The sequence below is a fragment of the Jaculus jaculus genome, chromosome 1, assembly GCF_020740685.1.
Source record: "Jaculus jaculus isolate mJacJac1 chromosome 1, mJacJac1.mat.Y.cur, whole genome shotgun sequence".
Lineage (NCBI taxonomy): Eukaryota > Metazoa > Chordata > Mammalia > Rodentia > Dipodidae > Jaculus > Jaculus jaculus.
In genome coordinates this window covers 260,938,352-260,960,764 of record NC_059102.1, presented here as the reverse complement: position 1 = coordinate 260,960,764, position 22,413 = coordinate 260,938,352, and the positions used below count along the sequence as shown (strand labels likewise).

The window sequence follows — 22,413 nt, the reverse complement described above, 5'->3', positions numbered from 1 at the left end:
TCTCATTCCTTCATGAAGCCATGGGTTACCCTGACTCTTCTGCAAGCTTCCTGGGCCCCTAAGAACCCAGGTGAAGCAAGTTAGAGCTTCCTGAGCCCCTCTCCAGCATCTTCTTCCCCAACTCGGGTCTGGATTTATCAGTGGACACCAAGGCGAGATGGGGATCTTAGCTGAGATGTGAGAATAGGACAGACCAGAGCAGCTCACCTCTCTGCCCTCAGAGTAAGGAATATATTCCAAAATGGCCTGTCAGAAACACAGACAAGTGGGGTCTCCAGCTTTAGACAGAGGCAATTTAGAGTGGCACACATCACAAGTTTGGGATGAAATAGTACAGAATTTAAAATACGACCTTGAGCAGGGTCTTGATTTCATGGAGCCTGAATTTCCTCTGCTAAGAAACAGAAGTGATACCCCAAAAGTTTGTTGGACTAGGCATGCTGGTGATTGATATAGGCAGACTGCTCAGCACCATGCTTGACTCGTATAGATGCTCACCAAGCGGTGACAATAACCTATGACTTTGAAGGTATCTCATGTTTTGTCAACTTGCTTGCTTTCCAGTTGTCTCTTCCTCCTTGAGATAACTCTGTGAAGGCTGGTCCACACCCTAGACACGTGGTATCACTATAGCTTGTTCTGGTCATCCTACAGTGACTCTCGGCGTCCAGAGCAGGGCTCTGTGCTCATTAATGTTCCTCCTCCCCAACTTCACAGCTTTGCTGATCACGTGGGCTCTGCTGCATGCTGTGGGATGAATGAAGTGTCCACAGGGTCACAGACTGATTCCAGCAGACTTTGTCCCTTTGCGGAATGAGTATGACAACTGAGATGTGACCTTTTCTATCTACATCATCACAGGGTTCACAGGTCTGGACAGACTGTCCAACCTACATGAGCCTCTGGCTCTGGAATCTCCCTGACCCTTATGGTGCCCAGGACTGTGTGTTACCTTGACTGTTTTTGGTGACTATGGTGCTGAGGGGTGGGGGGGAGCTGCTGCTTCGGTGCCTGGCTTCCTTGGTACTAAGAACTGGCTGCTTCTATAGGTGTAGACAGTAACCAATTAACCACATAATGGATTAACCCTATAGTTGCTACATTTGTGTGTGTGTGTGTATGTGTGTATGTGTGTGTGTATGTGTGTGTGCTAATGGGACAGAGGAGGACGACAACAGAAATAGAGACAGCATATGGGGTGAATTGTTGCCTTGTTTTTGGTTCTCTTCTCTCCCTTTAACTCATTTATCCAACAACCATTTCTTGAGTCCTTGCTTTGTGCCATGTATGTGCCAGTAGCTCACTACCTCTCTATATGTCCCAGCCTTTCTTCCCTTGACAAAAAGACAGGACGGAAGCCACCTCTGTGAGATGTTCCCCAGTGGCTGATGGGGAGAAGCTGAGCGCCTAGGACAGGAGCCTTCCCGGTGCAGCCAGACATTGGCTAGCCCAGCCAGCTCCCTTAGGAAGCACCAGTGCCGCAGAGGAGGTGGATCCCCACCACTCAAGCCTCACTCTACCAGCACCAGTGACACTCCAGATGAATACCTGTGTGCTCGCTCCAGGGGTCTCCAAGGGCTCCTGGCAGCTCTGCCTTGCCTCCACCTCCCACTTGTCCAGCTGAGTCTGAGACCCAGTCAACCTCCAGCAGCCTCTGGCCATGTTATCTTTCACCCTTTACAGGCTTCCATCTCTGGGCAGAGGTGCCGCCTTCAGTTTCCCTTTTGCCATGGGGTTCCTAGCTGGAAAATCCGTCCTTTCCCTACCAAGCTCCATAGAGCTGTACAAAGAGAACTGGGGAAGAGGCAAGGCTTAGGCAAGGCGGGGGCCACTCCACATGGATGCACCCAGACTGGCATGCCCCTTCCACAAGGAAACAGCCATCCTGACCGTGTCAACCTGTGGATCACCTGGCCTTTCAAACCTGCATGGACTGCATGGATTTCCACCTGCCCACTGGCTGTTCCAATCTAGTTGAATTGTCGATCGTCTTGTCCATCTTCGCTCTCATTTTCTCCTCCCCTTCTCATGTTCAGTTAACAACCTCCTCGCCAGGCCTCTTCTAAAGTCATTAGTGAAGAGGCAGAATCGTCTTGGTCCCAGAGAGCTTTTCTATTGTTTCCCTCATTCACTCTCTCCGTGTCTTTGCTAAGCCATTCCAACTTCTCCCTACATACCCACTGTTTATACGGGGCTTTGTGGCTTTATCTCAGCTCCTTGTCTTTCCTGGGATCCCAAACCATGCCTTCTCTTTCTTTCATGGCCTGCCCTGGGGTCCTAACAGTCACCCCTAGGATCCCAACACAAGATGCTAAGGAACAGATCCTTCACTGCTCAGACAACCTCTTCCCTGTTCCAGGGCTCAGGGACTCTGAGAACTTCTCAGAAGACCTTTTTATAGAACCTAGAGCTTGTCACACACGTGCTGGTGGAGCTGAGGACCCCAGGCTTCCTAACATACCTCTTAATGATGCCCACTTCCTGGGGGTGGTTTGGGCTGGGAGAACCCACAGGAGGCATGATGACTTTCTCTCTAGCCTGCTAGCTTTGGCTTCCCTGGGCAGGAGGCTCACAGAAAGTTTCTTCTGTCCTGTTTCAGCCCGAGGAGTTGCCGAAAGAACACCCAGCTTCATGTATCCCCAGGGCACCTCGAGCAGTCAGATGGTGCTGCGTGGCATGGACCTCCTGCTAGAGTGCATCGCCTCTGGAGTGTACGTACAGTCCGCCCCTGCCTTCCAGCCACCCTCTGAAAGGATGCGGTGGACGTCTGTCCATGCTCTGGTCTTGCCACGTGTGCAGCTACAGCAGCAGCACACTGGGAAGGGGAACAGATAGTTCTGCAAGCAAGACTCACATGTCATAACCATCCCCATCCCATGCTGGCCATCTCTGCTTCAGTACCGGAGAAAACGAGATGGCTGGGCACCTTGCCACGTGCATTAGATCACATGGGATCTTGGCTCTGTCCTCCAGGGACTCTCTCTGGCAGCATAGTCTCCTTTGACTAGAAAAGCTCAGCTCTTAGGGAACCTATCCCCTTCCTCTTGGGTCCAAGTATACTTTTAAGACCCTCTAGAAGACAAGGGCCACATCCAGTGATGAACCCTTTGTTTCTTGCTTGACCCTTCTACCAGACCAACACCAGACATCGCATGGTACAAGAAAGGTGGGGACCTCCCATCTGACAAGGCCAAGTTCGAGAACTTTAACAAGGCCCTGCGTATTACCAATGTCTCCGAAGAAGACTCTGGGGAGTACTTTTGCCTGGCCTCCAACAAGATGGGCAGCATCCGGCACACGATCTCGGTGAGAGTAAAGGGTACGTTGTGTGTATTTCTCATTATGATTATTTTGCCAGCCCTGAACACCTAACCGCCATGACCACCCTTCCTTCTGTGGGTGGGTGGGTGGGGGAGGCTGAGGGAGTGAGGAACCTCCAATGCACTGGCTAGTGGCAGTGGTGAGCTGCCACGGTGGCAGTCACCCCCAGGTGGTGCCGACACACACGTGGGCTTGGGTGTCGAGGGAAGGAGAGTCACCTTGAGTATCCCCCACCTCCCCTTGGCGCCGGGGCTCCTTCAGCAGGTAACTTTCCTCCCACAGCCTTTTCTCTCTTTCATTTGGCATTGCTGTCTGTGCTGTGTCGTCTTCACCCTGTCTGTGTACCCGTGCATGGCACTGCGCTTCTTTTCAAGAGTGGGGAGTCACCGTGGCGATTTCCCTCCCCTCGAGGCAGAAACAGCTCACCTTAGCTATTGCAGCACCACAGCTCCTGTCTTCGGGGATCCCAGCCGTTGATGGGCTGCGAGTCACTCTTCAAGGGGACAGCGAAGTCTGGGGGCAGATCTTTCTTAGCACACAGTCGATAGTTGACAAGCCACGTTTGTGTGTGGCACCCCTCTCTGATGGTAACAATACCTTTTAGAATCTGATTTAAATGATCCTTTTCTCAGGGGAAAAAAAAAGTGGTCTACTTACAGAATTATCTATTTAATTGGAAGATGTGGTCAGTTAAGAACTGCTATAAGCAAAGATCAATGCCTAAAAGAACGAATGTAATGCTTTTCTTAAGCTGTCTATTCTTGTGACAATAGAACTCCGAAGGATCCAACCCAGGGCAATGGACTGAACCCCTGGGAATCCCCTACTGTAAACACTCATGACCTCTCAGAATGTCAGCCATTTAGCCCTTCCCTAGGGACTTTGATGCAGTAGGCCTAAAATGAGCCCCAGCCTCCTGTGTTTTAACCCCTTCGGGGGAATTCTCACAACAGCCTCTGTTCTGTGGGCTCAGCTAGAGAGACGGGCACTTGTACAGTGCTAGCCACTTGCAGGGTGAGTGCAGCAGTTTCCCTGAGCAGAAGGGCCTGGGGCTAGAAGCTGGGCTCTGCCCTTTTGCAGGAGCCCTCCTGGCCTCTCCTGCCTGCTCCAAGCCATCTAACTCCTTTGCCTCTGTCTGCCTTGTTTTCCAGCTGCTCCCTACTGGCTGGATGAGCCCAAGAACCTGATCCTGGCTCCGGGTGAGGATGGGAGACTGGTGTGCAGAGCCAATGGGAACCCTAAGCCCACTGTCCAGTGGATGGTGAACGGGGAGCCACTGCAGTGTGAGTACTGAGTTGCGGTCCCGCCTGAATTCCCTGCTCTGTCCTTGTCCTTCCGGAGGCTTCGCTGCCCCAGAAGTGAAGGGAAGGGACAGCACATTGCTACTGTTCCCGGTGGCCTGCCTCTCTGAGCATCTCAGAGGCAGGAAGCCTGCCTTATCTTTGCATAAGAGAAGAACAGCTGGGGGGCCTAGAACTCTGAGGTCAGCCCCCGTGTTTGGGGGAATTTCTGCTCCTGCAGGGTTTTCTCGTCACTCTGCTTTCTGCCCCGTGACTGTCAAGTCCAGTTCAGAGTCTATGCACTGCGACTTCATCTCAGGTCTGGGCTCCGAATTGTGGATGGAGCGTGGATGGTGGAGGAGAGCTCTCCTATTGTCATGGGTTATCCAAGTCCTTGTCTCTAATGAGGGCCACCTGAGAGACAGAGTCATGTGACATTGTGAAAGATACAAGAATGAACTTCCCCGTGAGCGAGGAGGTGCACAAGCTTAGTCACTGAGGGGGAACAGACTGCGGGAAATTTTAGTCCTAGCCCGATGGATGGATTAGGGGTCGCCAGGTCCCCTTTGAGCTGGTGATATTAGTCTAGTATTTCATTATAGTCTCTCCCCTCTTTGCTTCCTTCAGAGAGTCAGAGGAAGTGTGAGCAGTGATGTCAACCAAACTGGGGTGAAGGAGGGCAAAGTAGATGGCAGGGACTCAGGTTGTAACTTCATAGTCATAGCAGTGACTGATAGAAAAAGGAGAGAGAAGCTGCCTTGGGGTACTGTAAAGGAGAAGAGCCAGGATGCAATCTCAATCTCTCTCTCTCTCAAATAAATAAATAAAATATTTTTAAATAATATGTTTAGGGCAGGAGGGATGGCTTAGCAGTTAAGGCACTTGCCTGTGAAGCCTAAGGACCCCAGTTCAAGGCTCGATTCCCCAGGACCCATGTTAGCCAGATGCACAAGGGGCACACATGTCTGGAGTCTGTTTGCAGTGGCTGGAGGACCTGGCGTGCCCATTCTCTCTCTCTCTCTCTCTCTCTCTCTCTCTCTTTCTCCCTCTTTGTCTCTCTGTCTGTCACTCTCAAATAAATAAATAAAAATAAACAAAAAAATACATTTTTAAAAAAGAGCCAGGATGAAGAAGTGCTCCATTCTAAAGAAAGGAAGGGCTTCAGAAATTCTCAAAATTCACTATAAGCCAGCTGAAAAGTGTGGAGACACGAATGGCAGCACTGTGAAATGAAGAAAGGCACGTCAAGCATAGCTGTAGGCACATGACGGATGGGAAGCAGAGACCTCATCCCCCAGGCAAGCCAGGCAGCCCCTGTGAAACGCCCTCAGACCCAGATGTGGGTTCTGCTGAGACAGTCACTTCTTTGGCTGGAAGACTGTGGCCAGGTACCACATTGAGAGGGAACCTACTATTTTCTTGTCTGAAAACCAGACAAGAAAAAAGTCACAAGTAGGAATCTTGAGTTTCAACCTGTCACAGCCCCAGGATGAGCTAGCTGACAAGCTGACAAGTACAGGTGGCAGGTATCCTGGCCCAGGCAGCTGAGCGTGTAGGGAAGGGTAGCCTGGTCCTCAGTGGCTGAGAGCTGACTTCATCGGTTGAGGGTAACTCTGGTGTTTGATAGCCCTGAGCCTGAAGCCAGCAAGCTGTCCTCTAGGGCCACCTGTCTATCTGAGGTTCACTGCTGGGGTCTGAGAACTCATAAACACATCCCCCAGGAAGCTTTAGAAAGTATGAGGACAGCTCCTGCTGTACAGATCTCAGTACTGGGGGTGCATTCCCCATTCCCAATGCAATTCCCAATGCTAGAATATGTTCAACCCAGGGATATAGAAACTGGGGCGGGTGGAAGAGCCAGTCTAGCCTGCAGGTTACAAGCTTAATGTGGACAGCAGAAGACCCTTGTATGCAAGGAAAGATGCTACTAAAGTCAAGACAGCTCTGGCAGACATCAGACAACGTTCAGTATGGGGGCAGCACCAGCATACCCGCGGGAAAGACAAGAGGGCACGAGTTCACCAACCACCTCCCACCCCTGATCTATCTGGAGGGTTCCAATTTTCAAGGGCCCAGAAAGAAGTTACTACAACACTTCTCCGTGGGATTTTTTGTGTGGGGGAAGGGAGACTTTGATTTCCTCTTTTTATTTTTACTGTACTTTTAAAGTTTTTTACTTATTTATTTATTTGCAAGCAAAGAGTGAGCAAGATAGAGAAGAGAGACAGACAGAGAGAGAATGGTTGCGCCAGAGCATGGTTTGCAGCCACTGCAAACAAACTCCAGACACATGTGCTCCTTGTGCATCTGGCTTACGTGGGTCCTGGGGAATCAAACCTGGGTCCTTTGGCTTCACAGGCAAATGCCTTAAACGTTAAGCCATTTCTCCAGCTCCTTTCTACTGTACTTTTAATAGTATTTCTACTTTAGCTTATTTGTTAAAGATTTTGTGATTTTTGTTTTTTTGTTTGTTTGTTTTTTTGAGATAGGATCTCACTCTAGCCCAGGCTGACCTGGAATTCACTCTGTAGACTCAGGGTGGCCTCAAACTCATAGTGAACGTTCTACCTGTGCCTCCCAAGTGTTGGGATTAAAGGCATGCAACAACATGCCCAGCTCAATTGTTTTTAAGTTTTTTTTTTATTCCCCTTATTACATTTATGTAATTGTGTTTATATGTATTTGTTTCATTTTTGGCCAATCTGTTTCCCTTTTTAAAATACTTATTTACTTATTTATTTATTTGAGAATGAGAAAGAGGCAGATGGGGAGAAAGAGAGAGAGAGAGAGAACATGGGTATGCCGGGGCCTCTAGCCACTGCAAATGAACTGCAGACACATGACCACCTTATACGTCTATCTGGCTTTACATAGGTAGTGGAAAATCAAACTCAGGTCCTTAGACTCTGCAGGCAAGTACGTTAACTGCTGCACCATCTCTCCAACCTTTTTTCCTTTTATAACTCTTTGTGTTTGTTTTTCTTTTCTTTTTATCATACTTTTACTGTAACTTTACATGTCTTCTTTTTCTTAAATAAAGTCTTTTATGTTAGTTTCTTTTTTTTTCTTTTTTGGTTTTGCAAGGTAGGATCTCACTTTAGCCCTCACTGACCTGGAATTCACTATGTAGTCCTTAGTATAGCCTTGAGCTCACAGCAATCCTCCTACCTCTGCCTCTCAAATGTTGGGATTAAAGGTACACGTCACCAGGCCCAGCTATATTGTTTTTTATTCTTCTTACATTAATCTCATCTAGTTTACAGATTTTTCTCATCATCAGGCAATCTTTTATTCACCTGCTATTTCTTGCTCTTTTTTCTTGCCCTTCATAACGTTTTTCTCCACCCTTTTTCCCTCTGCTTAACCTTGCTTATCCTGCATTACTGCCCTTTCCCTGACCCCTTTCCTTATCTCCCTCATGCACTATTTCTACACGAACCCTAAATAAGGTTTAGCTTCATAGTGCTTGCCACCTTCCTGTCGCCTGTTTCTGTTCTATGCTCACTGGTCTAATGGGCTTTAATCAATGTTCCATGTGTTGCTATATCTTATTTGGCTTGGTGGCATTGTTGTCACAGTAGTTGGTTTTCTCTTCTCTGAATGGTACTGGGGATTGACCTTTCAAAAGCTCAAGAAGAGGGCTGGAAAGATGGTTTAGTAGTTAAGACGTTTGCCTGCAAAGCCAAAGGACCCAGGTTCAATTCCCCAGAACCCACGTAAGCCAGATGCACAAAGTAGCACATGCATCTGGAGTTCGTCGGCAGCAGCTGAAGGCCCCAGCACACCCATTTTCTCTCTCTCTTAAATAAAATAAAAAATTATTTTTTAAAAAACTCACAAAGATACCTAAATAAAATTGAGATTTCCAGCTGGGCATGGTGGCACACATCTTTAGTTCCAGCACTTGGGAGGCAGAGGTAGGAGAATCGTCGTGAGTTCAAGGTCTCCCTGAGAATACAGAGTGAATTCCAGGTCAGCCTGGGCTACAGTGAGACCGTACCTTGAAAAATCAAAAAAAAAATGAGATTCCCAAACCAACATATGTGTAAGTCACAGCACAGAAACACAAACAAGCAAGGCAGCAAAACTTCTCCAAAAGACTAGTGTTCCTCACTACTGAAGATCCTAAAGATAGGACATGACAGGTGACAAATTCAGAAGTTTATTTGCAAAAATGATTAGTTCATCTCAAAGAGGATTGAAACCAACAGATTAATGAGGTAAGGTAATTAACCCAGGACCTGGAGAAGAAGGTCAACAAAATGAATAAGAAAATCAGCACTATGTATGAAAAAATCAGCAACACAGAATAGCAAGAGACCAAACTGAACTCTCTCTGGGGTAGAAGAAGGAGCTGAGAATGAAAACTAAAGGGATAGCAAATCTATTCAGTGTAATTATAGCCGAAAACTTCCTAAATCTAGTATAAAATATGAACATCTAAGCACAAGAAGTATTGAGAATCCCAAACAGTCATGACAGGAGAACTTCTCCATGACACATTATAGTCAAGATGCTAAAAATGCAAAACAAACAGTATTAAAAACTGTAAAATCTGGATGTGGTAGTGCATGCCTTTTATACTGACACTCAGGAGGCAAAGGTGGGAGGATCACTGAGTTTGAGGCCACCCTGAGACTACATAGTGAATTCCAGGTCAGCCTGAGCTAGAGTGAGACTCTACCTCCAAAAACAAAACCAAAAAAAATCTATAAGAGAAAAATGTCAACTTACTTACAAATACATCAGAATAACATCAGACCTCAACATAACCCTAAGAACAAGAGAGCATGGAGTGACATACTTCCAGCCTGAAAGTAAATACTAACCAAGAATGCAGCAGGTGTTTCTCAGAATTGATGGGGAGAGAAATAAGGATATTTTAAGACAAACACTAATTAAATTAATTCATAACCATCAAGCCAGCACTAAAGAAGATACCTGAAGTCCTAAACATCAAAGAAAAGGACAATCTCACTCAAGAAAGTGCTAAAGTCCTTGAGTGGACTAGAACAGTAAAGAACTCAGCCAGAATGCATCATCTTGAGCACAGCAAGCTAGGAACCCCTAAAGTGAATAGAGGATAAGGAAAGAATGAACAGTAACCCCGACTAACCAGAAACTTAATCAACAAGATGACAAGAATCAGTGGATCTCTTGATGTAAATGCCCTCAACTCAGCAGTCAGGATTTTTATTTGTATTTTTGTTGTTGTGTTTGAGGTAGGATCTTCACTCTAGCCCAGGTTGACCTGGAATTCACTCTGTAGTGTCAGGCTGTCCTTGAACTTACAGAGATCCTCCTACCTCTGCCTCTCAAGTGCTTGGATTAAAGGCGTGCACCACCATGCTCTTGGATTTTCAAAAACAAGATCCAACTGGGCTGTAAATGTCTGCAGAGTACACACTCTTCTAAATAGTCCATGAAATTTTCTCTAAAATAGATCACATCTTTGGCCACAAAGCAAGTCTTAACAATACAAAAGAACTGAAATAAGTTCCTGTATGTTATCAGATAATAATAATATAACTAGTAATCAGTAACAAGAGAAATCACAAAAACTACACAAATGTGTAGAGTTTGAGAAATATATTCGTGAATGGACGGTGGTTTATTGAATCAATCTGGGAGGAAATGAAAAAATTGTTAGGAGCAAATGAAAATGAAAGAAAGAAAGAAAGGAAAGAAGGAACAAAGAAAGGGAAGGAAAGAAGGAAGGAAGGAAGGAAGGAAGGAAGGAAGGAAGGGAGGGAGGGAGGGAGGAAGGAAGGAAGAAAGAAAGAAGGAAGGAAGGAAAGAAAACTGTAAGGCCAAGTGTGGAGGCTCACACCTATAATCCCAACACTCAGGTGACTGTTAAAGGAGGATCACTATAACTTTATGGCCAGCTTGGGCACCATTCTAAGCTACAGAAAGACCTTGTCAAAAAAATAAAAAAGGGGGCTGGAGAGATGGCTCAGTGGTTAAGCGCTTGCCCATGAAGCCTAAGGACCCTGGTTTGAGGCTTATTTCCCCAGGACCCATGTTAGCCAGATACACAAGGGGGAGCACACGTCTGGAGTTCGTTTGCAGTGGCTGGAGGCCCTGGTGCGCCCATTCTCTCTCTCTCTCTCTCTCTCTCCCCCTCTTTCTCTCTCTGTCACACTCAAATAAATAAGAATAAACAACAACAAAATTTTTTTAAAATAAATAAATAAATAAGGGCTGGAGGGATGGCTTAGCAATTAAGGTGTTTGCCTACAAAGCCTAAGGACCCAAGTTCAGTTCCCCAGGACCCACGTTAGCCAGATGCACAAGGGGGCACATATGTCTGGAGTTCATCTGCAGGAGCTAGAGGCACTGGTGTGCCCATTCTTTCTGTCTGTCTCTCTGTCAAATAAATAAATAAAATAAAATATTTTAAAAATGAAATAAAAAGTATAAACCAATTTCCCTGAAAAACTATCAATAAAAAAATTAAAATTATAAGTGGAATTTATGAACACATTAAGATGATCATACATCATGATCAGGTTGGTTTCATACCAGGGATGCAAGTTGGTTTAACATCTACAAATAGACTTATAGACAGAAATCACATGATCATCCTAATTAGTACAGAGAAGGCCCTTGGCAAAATTCAGGGCACCTTCATGAAGAAACTAGGGATAGAAAGAACATACCTCAACATGGTGGAGTGTACATGCAGCAAGTCTATAACTAACATTATGCTAAGGGAGAAAAACTGAAGGCATTTCTACTAAATTAGGAATGAAACAGTGGTATCTATTCCTTCACTCTTATTTACTATATTCCTTGAAGTCTTAACTAAAGCAACAGGACAAAGACAGAGGCAGAAGACAAATCGGAAAGTAAGAAGTCATCTTACTCCTGTTTACAGATGACATGAACCTATACCTAAAAGACCCTTAAACCAGAAAACTCATCCAGCAAAGTAGCAGGATACAAAATCAACATACAATAATTAGTAGCTTTCTTATATACCAGTGAAAATAAAATTTCTGAAAAAGAAATCAGGAAGAAAAAAAGTTTCATTTACAAAATATTCAAAAAAAAACACACCTAGAAATAAACTTAATCAAGAAGGTAAAACATTTCTACAATAAAAATGTTAAAACACTGAGGAAAGAAATTAAAGAACCGAGCATGGTGATGTACCCCTTTAATCCTAGCACTCTGGAGATAGAGGTAGGAGGGTCACTGGGAGTTCAAGGCAAGCCTGGGACTATGAAGTGGGTACAACCTTGAGTGAGACACTAACTCAGAAGGAAAAGGAAAGAAATTAGAGTACACTAGAAAATGGAAAGACCAGGCTGGAGAAGCTTAGTGGTTAAGGCACTTGCCTGAGAAGCCTAAGGGCCCGTGTTCAACTCTCCAGGTTCTATGTAAGCCGGACGTACAAGGTGACGCAAGCACATAAGGCCACACGTGCGCACAAGGTGGCACACGTGTCTGGAGTTCAATTGCATTGGCTGGAGGCCCTGGTGTACCAATTCTCTCTCTCTCATAAAGTACCAAAATCAATGCACTAATTTAACTTAGTCCCCATCAAAATTCCAGTGGCATTCTTCACAGAACTAGCAAAACAATCCTAAAATATATGTGGAAGCACCAAAGACCACAGATAGCCAAAGCAGTCCTGTGCAGGAAGAGCACTCCTGGAGGAACGGCAAAACCTGGTTTTGAATTGTACTTCAGGGCCATAGTAACAAAAGAAGTGTACTTCCGCTGCACAGATGAATAGGCCAACATCGAAGAAGACCAGATATAAATCTACACAGTTACAGCCACCTAATTTTTTGACAAAGGTGCCCAAAACATGCATTAAAAAAAAGATAGCCTGTTTAACAAATGGTGCTGGGAAAACCAGATGTCCAGGCATAGAAGAATGAAGTAGATACATATCTCTCACTCTGTTAAAAAAAAAATCAATGTCCTTAATGTAGGACCTGAAACTTTAAAACTCCTAGGGGAAAACACTTCAAGATATAGGCAAGGAGTTTCTATAAAAGACTCAGAAAATAAGCACTCAGAAAATAACCCTAAAAAAAATAATCGCTCAGAAAATAACCCTAAAAAATTGACAAATAGGATTGCATGAAATTTTAAAAGCTTCTGTACAGCAAAAGAAAACAGCAGAGTCAAGAAATAGTCTACAGGAGCTCTAGTATAAAATCTTTGCCAGCTACAAATCTGATAGGACTAACATTTAGAATCTATGAAGAACTCCAAAAATTAAGCACCTCCCCCCCAAAATAATTTATCCAATCAATAAATGGACAAATTAATTGAAGAGACAGTTATCAAAAGAAGGAATACAAATGTTTAATAAATGCTTGAAAAAATACTCATCATCAAACCAGAGAGGTGGCTCAGCAGGCAAAATGCTTACTACACAAGCATGGGGACCTGAGTTTGGATCCCCAGCACCCACATAAAAACGCTAGGTGTGGTGATGCACATCTGCAATCCCAGTGCTGGGGAGACAGAGACAAACAGATCCGTGTGGATTACTGGCTAGCTAGTCTAGCTGAATCTGTGAGCTCTGGGTTTAGTGAGAGACCGTGTCTCAGAAAAATGAGGTGGAGTAACTGAGGAGGCCACGTAACAGCAAGCTGTGGCCTCCACACACATAGATGCGCACATAAACACACACACCAATACACATAGACATATACCACATGCATATTGCACACATGTACACAAGCACAAATACAGATATGTGCACCTATATGCACATACACACACACACACACCCCACACACGAATACATACAGACACCACACACACGTATATACACACACCAAAAAATAAAATACTAATAAAAATTTTTTAAATATTCAACATTCTTATCCTTCAGGAAATTGCTAATTAAAACTACAGTCAAAATGGCTACCATCAGGCTGGAGAGATGGCTTAGTGGTTAAGCGCTTGCCTGTGAAGCCAAGGACCTCGGTTCAAGGCTCAATTCCCCAGGACCCACGTTAGCCAGATGTACAAGGGGGTGCATGTGTCTGGAGTTCGTTTGCAGTGGCTGGAGGCCCTGGCGTGCCCATTCTCTCTCTCTCTCTCTCTCTCTCTCTGCCTCTTTCTCTCTCTGTCTGTCACTCTCAAATAAATAAATAAATAAATAATAATAAAATGTAAAAAAAATGGCTACCATCAAGGGAACAAATAGCAACCATGTTGGCAAGAATGTGGGAAAAGAGGGACCTTTATAAACTGCTGCTGAGACTGTACACTGGTACAGCCACTATGGAAACCAGTATGGAGATGCCTCAAACACCTGAAAATAGAGGCTGGAGAGATGGCTCAGCAATTAAGGTATTTGCCTATAAAGCCTAATGACCTGGGTTTGATTCTCCAGTACCTACATAAGCCAGATGCACAAGGTGCCCCATGCATCTGGAGTTCATTTGCAGTGGCTAGGGGCTCTGGCACACCCATACTCTCTGCATCTCTCTGTTTGCGAATAAATTAATAAGATAAAACAATATATATTTCTAAAAAAACTGAAAAGAGAACTACCATATAGGGCTGGGGAGATGTGTCAGTGGATAAAGCACTTGCTGTGCAAGTGTGAATACCCAAATATAAAAAGTTGATGGCTTATCAGCTACAGGTGCTTGCTTGCAAAATCTGCTAGTCTGGGCCTCAATTCCCCAGCACCCACATAAAGCCAAACGCAAAGACACAAATAATAGTTTATATATCTGGCGTTTTTTTTGTTGTTGTTGTTTTTTTGTTTTTTTGTTTTTTTGCAGTGGCATGAGACCCTAGCATGCCCCCACACACACTTCTATGAAAATAAATAAAAAGTTGGATGCTGTGGTGGGAGCCTATAACCCAAGCACACATCTATAGTGATGTGGGAGGTCGAGACAACAGAATGTCCAAAAGCTCATGGCCAGATGGCCAGTGGACCACAAAACACTCTGCCTCAAAGTGGGAGGCAAGGACCAAAACCCAAAGTTGTCTGATGACCTCCACATACCCACTATGACACTCACACACACACACATACACACACACACACCACCACCACCACCACTAACAACACACACACATAATCCATCAGTTCCCCTTCTGGTATATACCCTCAGGTATCCAAGTCAGTGTACCACATAGATACTTGCATGTTAATTCCTGCATTATTTACAGTAGCCACCATATGGAACCAGTCTAACTTTCCATTTATGGATGGATGGATGGAGAGAATGTGGTACACCTACACCATGACACTTTGTTCAGCCATAAAGAAGAATGAAATTATGCTATGGGCAAGAAAGTGGTTAGAACTAAATATCATCACGGCCAGTGATCTAAGCCAGGCTCAGAAAGACAGCTATTGTATGTTTTCTCTCATGTGTAGAATATAGAGTTTAATGAATGTTTTATTTATATTAATGCCATGAATGCAGAAAGAGAGCTATGAAAGATGAGAAAGAGGTCTAAAGAGGTGAGAGAACGAGGTCAATGGAAGGGGAAAAAAGAATATTGTATGTCTCCTCTTATATGCAAAGTCTAGATTTTACAAACTTAGCTATACACACTTATTTATACATGTGAGAGAGAGAGAGGAAAGAGAGAGATGAAAGCAGAAAGGAGACTATTTGGGGATAAGGAGGACCAGCAGGGTGTTGAGACAGGGGAGTGTAGTGGGGGGAAGAATATGAGCAGGGTATAGTGAATACATGAATGAAAATATCATAATGAAACCCATTATTCTGTATGCTCACTTAAAACTTGATTGGGAGCTGGAGAGATGGCTTAGCGGTTAAGGCATTTGCCTGCAAAGCCAAAGGATCCTGGTTTGATTCTCCAGGACCCACGTAAGCCAAATGTACAAGGTGGTGCATGTATCTGGAGTTTGTTTGCAGTAGCTGGAGGCCCTGGCTTGCCCATTGTCTCCCCCCCCCCATTGCTCTCTCTCCCTCTTTCTCTCTATCAAAATAAATAAATAAATAAATTATATATACATATATTTTTAAAAACTTGACTGGAAAAAAGAAGAGACAGGAGAGACAGGCAAAGGGGGGACACCTTCTTAGACATTCACTGTGCTAAATGCTGTGTCTTTGTTGGTTCAGACAAAGCTGGTGAGGAAAAATGGGCTCTAATCAGCTCAGTGAATTAATTGCACAAGGACTCAGGGCTGGCAGGCAAGGGAAGCTGTGGACTGCCACACTCCCGCTCTAGCCAGACCGAACCTTTGCCTTTTACCCCGCCATGAACAGAGACATGGCCAGCCTGCGACCCGCAGTTCTCTGTCCCTACAGACTCAGGGAGCCGCAGGCTAATGGCAGCACACTTGACTGCACCACTCAGTAGACGTAGCCCAGGGCCGGCAGATGATCCTTGGGCTTAGGAAGGTCACCTGTCACTCTTTTCAGGGAGCATCTAAGGAGAGTGGCTGGCAAGGAAATCACATGCATGAAATGTGTCGGGAAGGAGATGTTCAGGTCGGTGGCGCCGCCTTTCTTGGCGCCTTTTTGCTGAGTGGGTCCCAGAGTGGACGATAAGATGCTGAGCGTATCTCCTTTTACCTTCTGCCAGGCCCCAAGTCACTGCTGAATGCCGCCTGTGAGGCCAGGCTCCCGCTTCCCCTGTGGGTTTCAGTGATCCTGGATGATCTCATGGCCTCTGCAAGCTCAAGTCCAGTGACTGCTCTTATATTTCTAGAAAACTTTTTTTTTCTCAATTTTTATTAACATTTTCCATGATTATAAAATATATCCCATGGTAATTCCCTCCCTCCCCACCCCCACACTTTCCCATTTGAAATTCCATTCTCCATCATATTACCTCCCCATTACAATCATTATAATTACATATATACAATATCAACCTATTAAGTATCCTCCTCCCTTCCTTTCTCTACCCTTTATGTCTCCTTTTTACCTTACTGGCCTCTGCTACTAAGTATTTTCATTCTCACGCAGAAGCCCAATCATCTGTAGCTAGGATCCACATATGAGAGAGAACATGTGGCGCTTGGCTTTCTGGGCCTGGGTTACCTCACTTAGTATAATCCTTTCCAGGTCCATCCATTTTTCTGCAAATTTCATAACTTCATTTTTCTTTACCGCTGAGTAGAACTCCATTGTATAAATGTGCCACATCTTCATTATCCACTCATCTGTTGAGGGACATCTAGGCTGGTTCCATTTCCCAGCTATTATGAATTGAGCAGCAATGAACATGGTTGAGCACGTACTTCTAAGGAAATGAGATGAGTCCTTTGGATATATGCCTAGGAGTGCTATAGCTGGGTCATATGCTAGATCAACCTTTAGCTGTTTTAGGAACCTCCACACTGATTTCCACAATGGCTGGACCAGATTGCATTCCCACCAACAATGTACAAGGGCTCCTCTTTTTCCACATCCCAGCCAACATTTATGATCATTTGTTTTCATGATGGTAGCCAATCTGACAGGAGTGAGATGGAATCTCAGTATAGTTTTAATCTGCATTTCCCTGATGACTAGTGACGTAGAACATTTTTTAGATGCGTATATGCCATTCGTATTTCTTCCTTTGAGAACTCTCTATTTAGCTCCATAGCCCATTTTTTGATTGGGTTGTTTGATTCCTTATTATTTAACTTTTTGAGTTCTTTGTATATCCTAGATATTAATCCTCTATCAGATATATAGCTGGCGAAGATTTTTCCCCATTCTGTAGGTTGCCTCTTTGCTTTATTCACAGTGTCTTTTGCAGTGCAAAAATCTTTGTAATTTCATGAGGTCCCAGTGATTAATCTGTGGTTTTAGTGTCTGAGCAATTTCTAGAAAACTTTTACTTGACAGCTAATTATCATTCACTTAGCTTATTCCTTAGAGTGGGGGAGAGGTGCATGACGTTTTCCTGAGACATGCATTACTTGGTTTGCCCCCGGTCCCAGAGTGATGTGCGGACAGGCCAAGGCCCCACAGCTACCCCCATCCTCTGCTATCTGCACCCTGAGCCGGCAGTAGGGGAGAACTGTGGGCAGGCATGGCCTCCCTCTGTGTGGGCTACATTTCTTGGGAAGACCTTTGAGCAAGTGTGAGGAGTCTCAGCTTGCATCAGGCTTAGGCTTACAGGCTCAGCTTTGAGCGTGTGGATAGTCTGTGTTGGAAGGTGGGAAGGTGGTGGGTTTGGGCCATTTAGATGTTGCTGTATCCTTTCCAATGTGCATCGGATCAAATGCTCAGAATTCCTTGGTGTGGGGACTAATACTTGTACCTCCAGCATGCAGGAGACTGAGGCAGGAAGATTTCCATGACTTCAAGGCCAGCTTGAGTTACATAGTGAGTTCCTAAGCTATATAGCAAGATCCTGTCTTAAAAATTAATTGATTTAAGTACAATAATATAGACAGTATTTCTGGGCCTTCTGCTAATCACTTTACATATGTATGAAAACAATCTGGTTATCTTCACAAAAAATGTCAGAAGGTGATATCATTCTTGTTCTATAGACCAGGAACTGAAGGGGACAGGGTTTGAACAATGCTGGTGGGTGACGTGCTTAGATTTCTATTCCCAAAATTCGTATCTTCAACCACGTGCCCAGCTATTTGGGTTGAGCAGGGATTCATATTCCCGTCAAATAGAGTGAGAAACAAAATCCCATGAAGCCCAGGTCACGAGTCTCGGCAGTGCTCAGTACAAAGCTGGGTCTCCCAGGACCCACCTAGTATTGCTTCTTCCATAGAACACTGGTCACCTCGGGGACTCCTGGCCAGAGCCCCGTGTGCCCTTCATTGTGCCCAGCTCCATTTCTTCTGAGAAGCACCTCTTTCTCACCTGTAGCAGCACCACCGAACCCAAACCGTGAGGTGGCCGGTGACACCATCATCTTCCGGGACACCCAGATCAGCAGCAGGGCCGTGTACCAGTGCAACACATCCAACGAGCATGGCTACCTGCTGGCCAATGCCTTCGTCAGTGTGCTCGGTGAGCATACTCTCACGTCACTCTCCCCTCTGGCTGTCTGCAGCAGGGCCTTCCTGGGGTGTGGTCACAGGATACACCTTCCTTTCTGGATGCCAGCCAGGCCGGGCAGGATGAGGGAAGCATGGATACTGAAGATGAGGTCTGGGGGAAAGATGCGAGGTTTGAACTCCACTGAGCCAGAGGAGCGCAGAGTTAATAATTGCATCAGAAAAGTTGGGTAGGAAGGAAGTTGTTCTGAGCATGTTTGCCACACTCGCTGGGCAGAGAGAGGGCAGTGGGAACTGGTAGCTATGAGATACCTCAGAGATGTGGAGGGGAGGTGCCAGAGCCTAAGGGATAATTTGGAAGAAGAAGAAAAAAAATAAAAACCTTTGCAATAGCTGGATTGAATGTAGGGCAGGTAAGGGAGAGGCGGATGGATAAGTGTACCCCTCCTCACCTACACTGAAGGCTTTCAGAAGGAAGGCGAGCGGCTGGGTGAAGGTGTCTGGCTACTGTAAACAGAAGTCATGCAGTGATAAGACCAGAAAGGAAGGAATGGAAAGGTCGCACTTTGCACCCAAATTGACTCTCTGGGGATTTCAGATGTGCCGCCTCGGATGCTCTCACCCCGGAACCAGCTCATCAGGGTTATCTTGTACAACCGGACACGGCTAGACTGCCCCTTCTTCGGCTCTCCCATTCCCACACTCCGATGGTAAGTCCCAAGAGACCAGACCCTCCCCAGAAGGGGTCACATCTTCACTTTCCTGGCCTGTAATTGACATTCGGCAAGACCCAGGAACCTTCAAGAGTCAAAGTTGGTTGTCTCGATGAACCCCCCCTTAGTTTACAGAAGCTCAGAGATTCACCCCAGACCCACCTAGTGGTTCTAAGCAGAGCCTGCAAGGCTTAGTGCTCCTGGCAGAGGGCTCCTCCCCGGTCCCCACGGTCTCTGCTGCTGCCCAGCTCTCAGGCCAGACCTTTCTCAGTGTGCTGTGTTCGGCTGCTCTGTTGTGAGGTTTAAGAATGGGCAAGGAAGCAACCTGGATGGTGGCAACTACCATGTCTACGAGAATGGCAGTCTGGAAATCAAGATGATCCGCAAAGAGGACCAAGGCATATACACTTGTGTGGCCACCAACATTCTCGGCAAGGCTGAGAACCAAGTCCGCCTGGAGGTCAAAGGTAAACAAGGGGGTTGCCAGGCAAGAGTTCAGATGGGGCAAGAGATCCATGCTCACAGGGGTCCGTAGGCATCCGTCTCTTTGGAAATGCCCCTGACTAATGTCTGATCCTGGTGGGCTCCTCTATGTGCACTGGCCCATCCTTCCTGGATGTCAAGAACATCCAGACAGCTTCTTATTAACTTGATCCAAAGGGAATGAGGAAGGAAACTTGCTGTCCACCCACCTCCTTACCACCACCCCCCATCCTATTTTTCAGACAGAGGAGAACTATTTGGGAATAATATACTATTTTGATTCCCCACCACATGAGAACTCTTCTCCATTCTTACAATTGTACACCATGTCTGCCATCTCAAGGTCAGGCATGTCACATTGTATGGCCACATGGGGGTGGTGGACAGAAAGGAGGTCAATGGCCAGCTCTCTGGACATCTCCACAGACCCCACCAGGATCTACCGGATGCCTGAGGACCAGGTAGCCAAGAAGGGCACCACCGTGCAGCTGGAGTGTCGCGTGAAGCACGACCCCTCCCTGAGGCTCACCGTCTCCTGGCTGAAAGACGACGAGCCTCTCCACATTGGAAACAGGTTTCCGGTCTCCTTCCTTGCATTATGCTGCCTATCTGCAGGGCAATTGACCCTGGCTCTTGGTTCCATGCATGTCACCAAGGAGCTGCTAGGAGAGGGTGATGGCCTTGGTGAACCCCCTTCCAGGAACATCCCACATACCATTCTATGCTATCCTTATACTCTTTTCTTACCTTTCTTCTCTCTTCATTTTTCTCTCCCTCTGTTCTCTCCCATCATCTTTTTCTTTTCCTTGCCTTTCTCTTCTATCCATCCAGTCCTGCTTGCAATGCTCCTGGTGACCGGTAGAGGGCAGAGCTGGCCCTATCCACCTCACTAGTTTCTGCTGGTTCTCAGGCTTCTGGATTCTTTCACTGTGTCCGGGCTACATCTCCGGCACCCTAGCTCTGATTTTACTGGCGTAGAGGTAGGACATGGGTGCTGACAGTGTTTAAAAGTTCCCTGGGTGTTTCTACTTTGCACTCAGGATTGAGAACCACTGATCCCAAACTCCCTCCCCAGGGCTTCCCTTGCTGTTCCTCTTCCAGGCCCTCAGGTGCCAACCATTTCCAGCCACATCCAAATATTTTTTTTTCGGGGGGGGGGCGGGGGCTGAACACTGTGAATGGACACAGGCACTCGTTACCTGTTGGCACCGGCAGATTTACAATCCTGTACTGCTGTGGGGTGAGCTTTCTCCCTCTAGCGGAGACAGGTTAGAGGAGCCTGGGGGCAGATCTCACAAGTCTGGAGCTTGGGAGCTGGGGAAGAAGAGAGACACTAGTCTGCCTTGGAAAGAGGAGTCGCAGTGCCCTCGTCTGGGGGACGTGCGTAGCTGGGGCACAGCTCTGAGATGGGCAGGGTGCACTTCCAGGGGTGCTCAAGCTGCACCTGCCCTCTCCCTCTGCATCAAGCCAGAGCACTGAGATGGCACCTCACACCCCTGAGGGGCGCCATGGCCGCCCATCCTGGCTCTGCCACTTCTCTCTTCTCCTACCATCCCCCTGTTGGGAGGAAGCAGCGGCCGTGCCAGGCACCTGCCAACCCCAGCATGGCACCTTGCAGGATGAAGAAGGAAGACGACTCCCTGACCATCTTTGGTGTGGCAGAACGGGACCAAGGCAGTTACACGTGCATGGCCAGCACCGAGCTGGACCAAGACCTGGCCAAGGCCCACCTCACTGTGCTAGGTAACCACGCCAGCGCTGGTGACCCTTCTCCCCGCTCTCCACCAGCTGGAGCAGCCTTGGATGGACCCTGGCTGTTCCCGGTGCAATGCCTGTAGTCAGCAGCCGTCACGTGTAGCAACCTCTCTGGGGTTAGTTAGGAAGCTGCCACTCTCAGACCAAGATGTGCGGGACAGTTTGGGGCTCACACCCCAGAGTGAGATCATTGACCTCCCCAGGCCAAGCCTAAGGGTGCAAAGTGACAGAGAGCGTGGAGGGACCTCTGCCTGCGGTCCTCTTTCCTCCTTCCCATCTACATCCACTCCACCAAGGTGACTAAAGGCCCCCAGCCGCAATGCTAGACCAAGCTTTATCTTTTTTTTTTAAATATTTTATTTATTTATTTGAGAGCGACAGACACAGAGAGAAAGACAGATAGAGGGAGAGAGAGAATGGGCGCGCCAGGGCTTCCAGCCTCTGCAAACGAACTCCAGACGCATGCGCCCCCTTGTGCATGTGGCTAACGTGGGACCTGGGGAACCGAGCCTCGAACCGGGGTCCTTAGGCTTCACAGGCAAGCACTTAGCCGCTAAGCCATCTCTCCAGCCCCCAAGCTTTATCTTTGTCCAGCCTCCACCGGCCTTCCTCCCTTCCCACATGCTCCCGGGTTTTGGAGACATTTCAGTGCGTGACGCGCTGAGCAAGGCGATCCCTTCTCTTCCTGACCCTGTGTCCAAATAGTAAGCCATTCCAATCAGAGGGGAAGATGACTGTCCCTGCATCACCTCTGTCCTCTGTCTCCTGCCCCCCTGCAGTAGAGGGCACACTGGCTTGCCATGGTGGGCCCAGGTCTATTAGCAGTACAAAGTGGAGAGGGAACCGGAGACCCTGCTCCAGGCCTTGGAGGGAGGTCGGGCTCTCTGAGGGATCGAGGGAGGGTCTACTTTGCCTGGGGCACCACAGCCCA

General features: G+C 46.7%; 1 protein-coding gene across 8 annotated transcripts in view; it reads left to right on the top strand.

Moving 5' to 3' along the window:
* The window catches only part of Nfasc (neurofascin), a 200,245-nt gene that overhangs the window by 139,589 nt on the left and 38,243 nt on the right, over nucleotides 1–22,413 (top strand). For all 8 annotated transcript variants that reach the window (XM_004663557.3, XM_045150386.1, XM_045150394.1 and 5 more), the window contains 8 exons: nucleotides 2,600–2,711; nucleotides 3,135–3,319; nucleotides 4,473–4,604; nucleotides 18,401–18,544; nucleotides 19,130–19,241; nucleotides 19,545–19,711; nucleotides 20,154–20,301; nucleotides 21,346–21,470. In XM_004663557.3, the coding sequence (XP_004663614.2) occupies nucleotides 2,600–2,711; nucleotides 3,135–3,319; nucleotides 4,473–4,604; nucleotides 18,401–18,544; nucleotides 19,130–19,241; nucleotides 19,545–19,711; nucleotides 20,154–20,301; nucleotides 21,346–21,470 (1,125 nt within the window). The remainder of the gene's footprint in view (nucleotides 1–2,599; nucleotides 2,712–3,134; nucleotides 3,320–4,472; nucleotides 4,605–18,400; nucleotides 18,545–19,129; nucleotides 19,242–19,544; nucleotides 19,712–20,153; nucleotides 20,302–21,345; nucleotides 21,471–22,413) is intronic.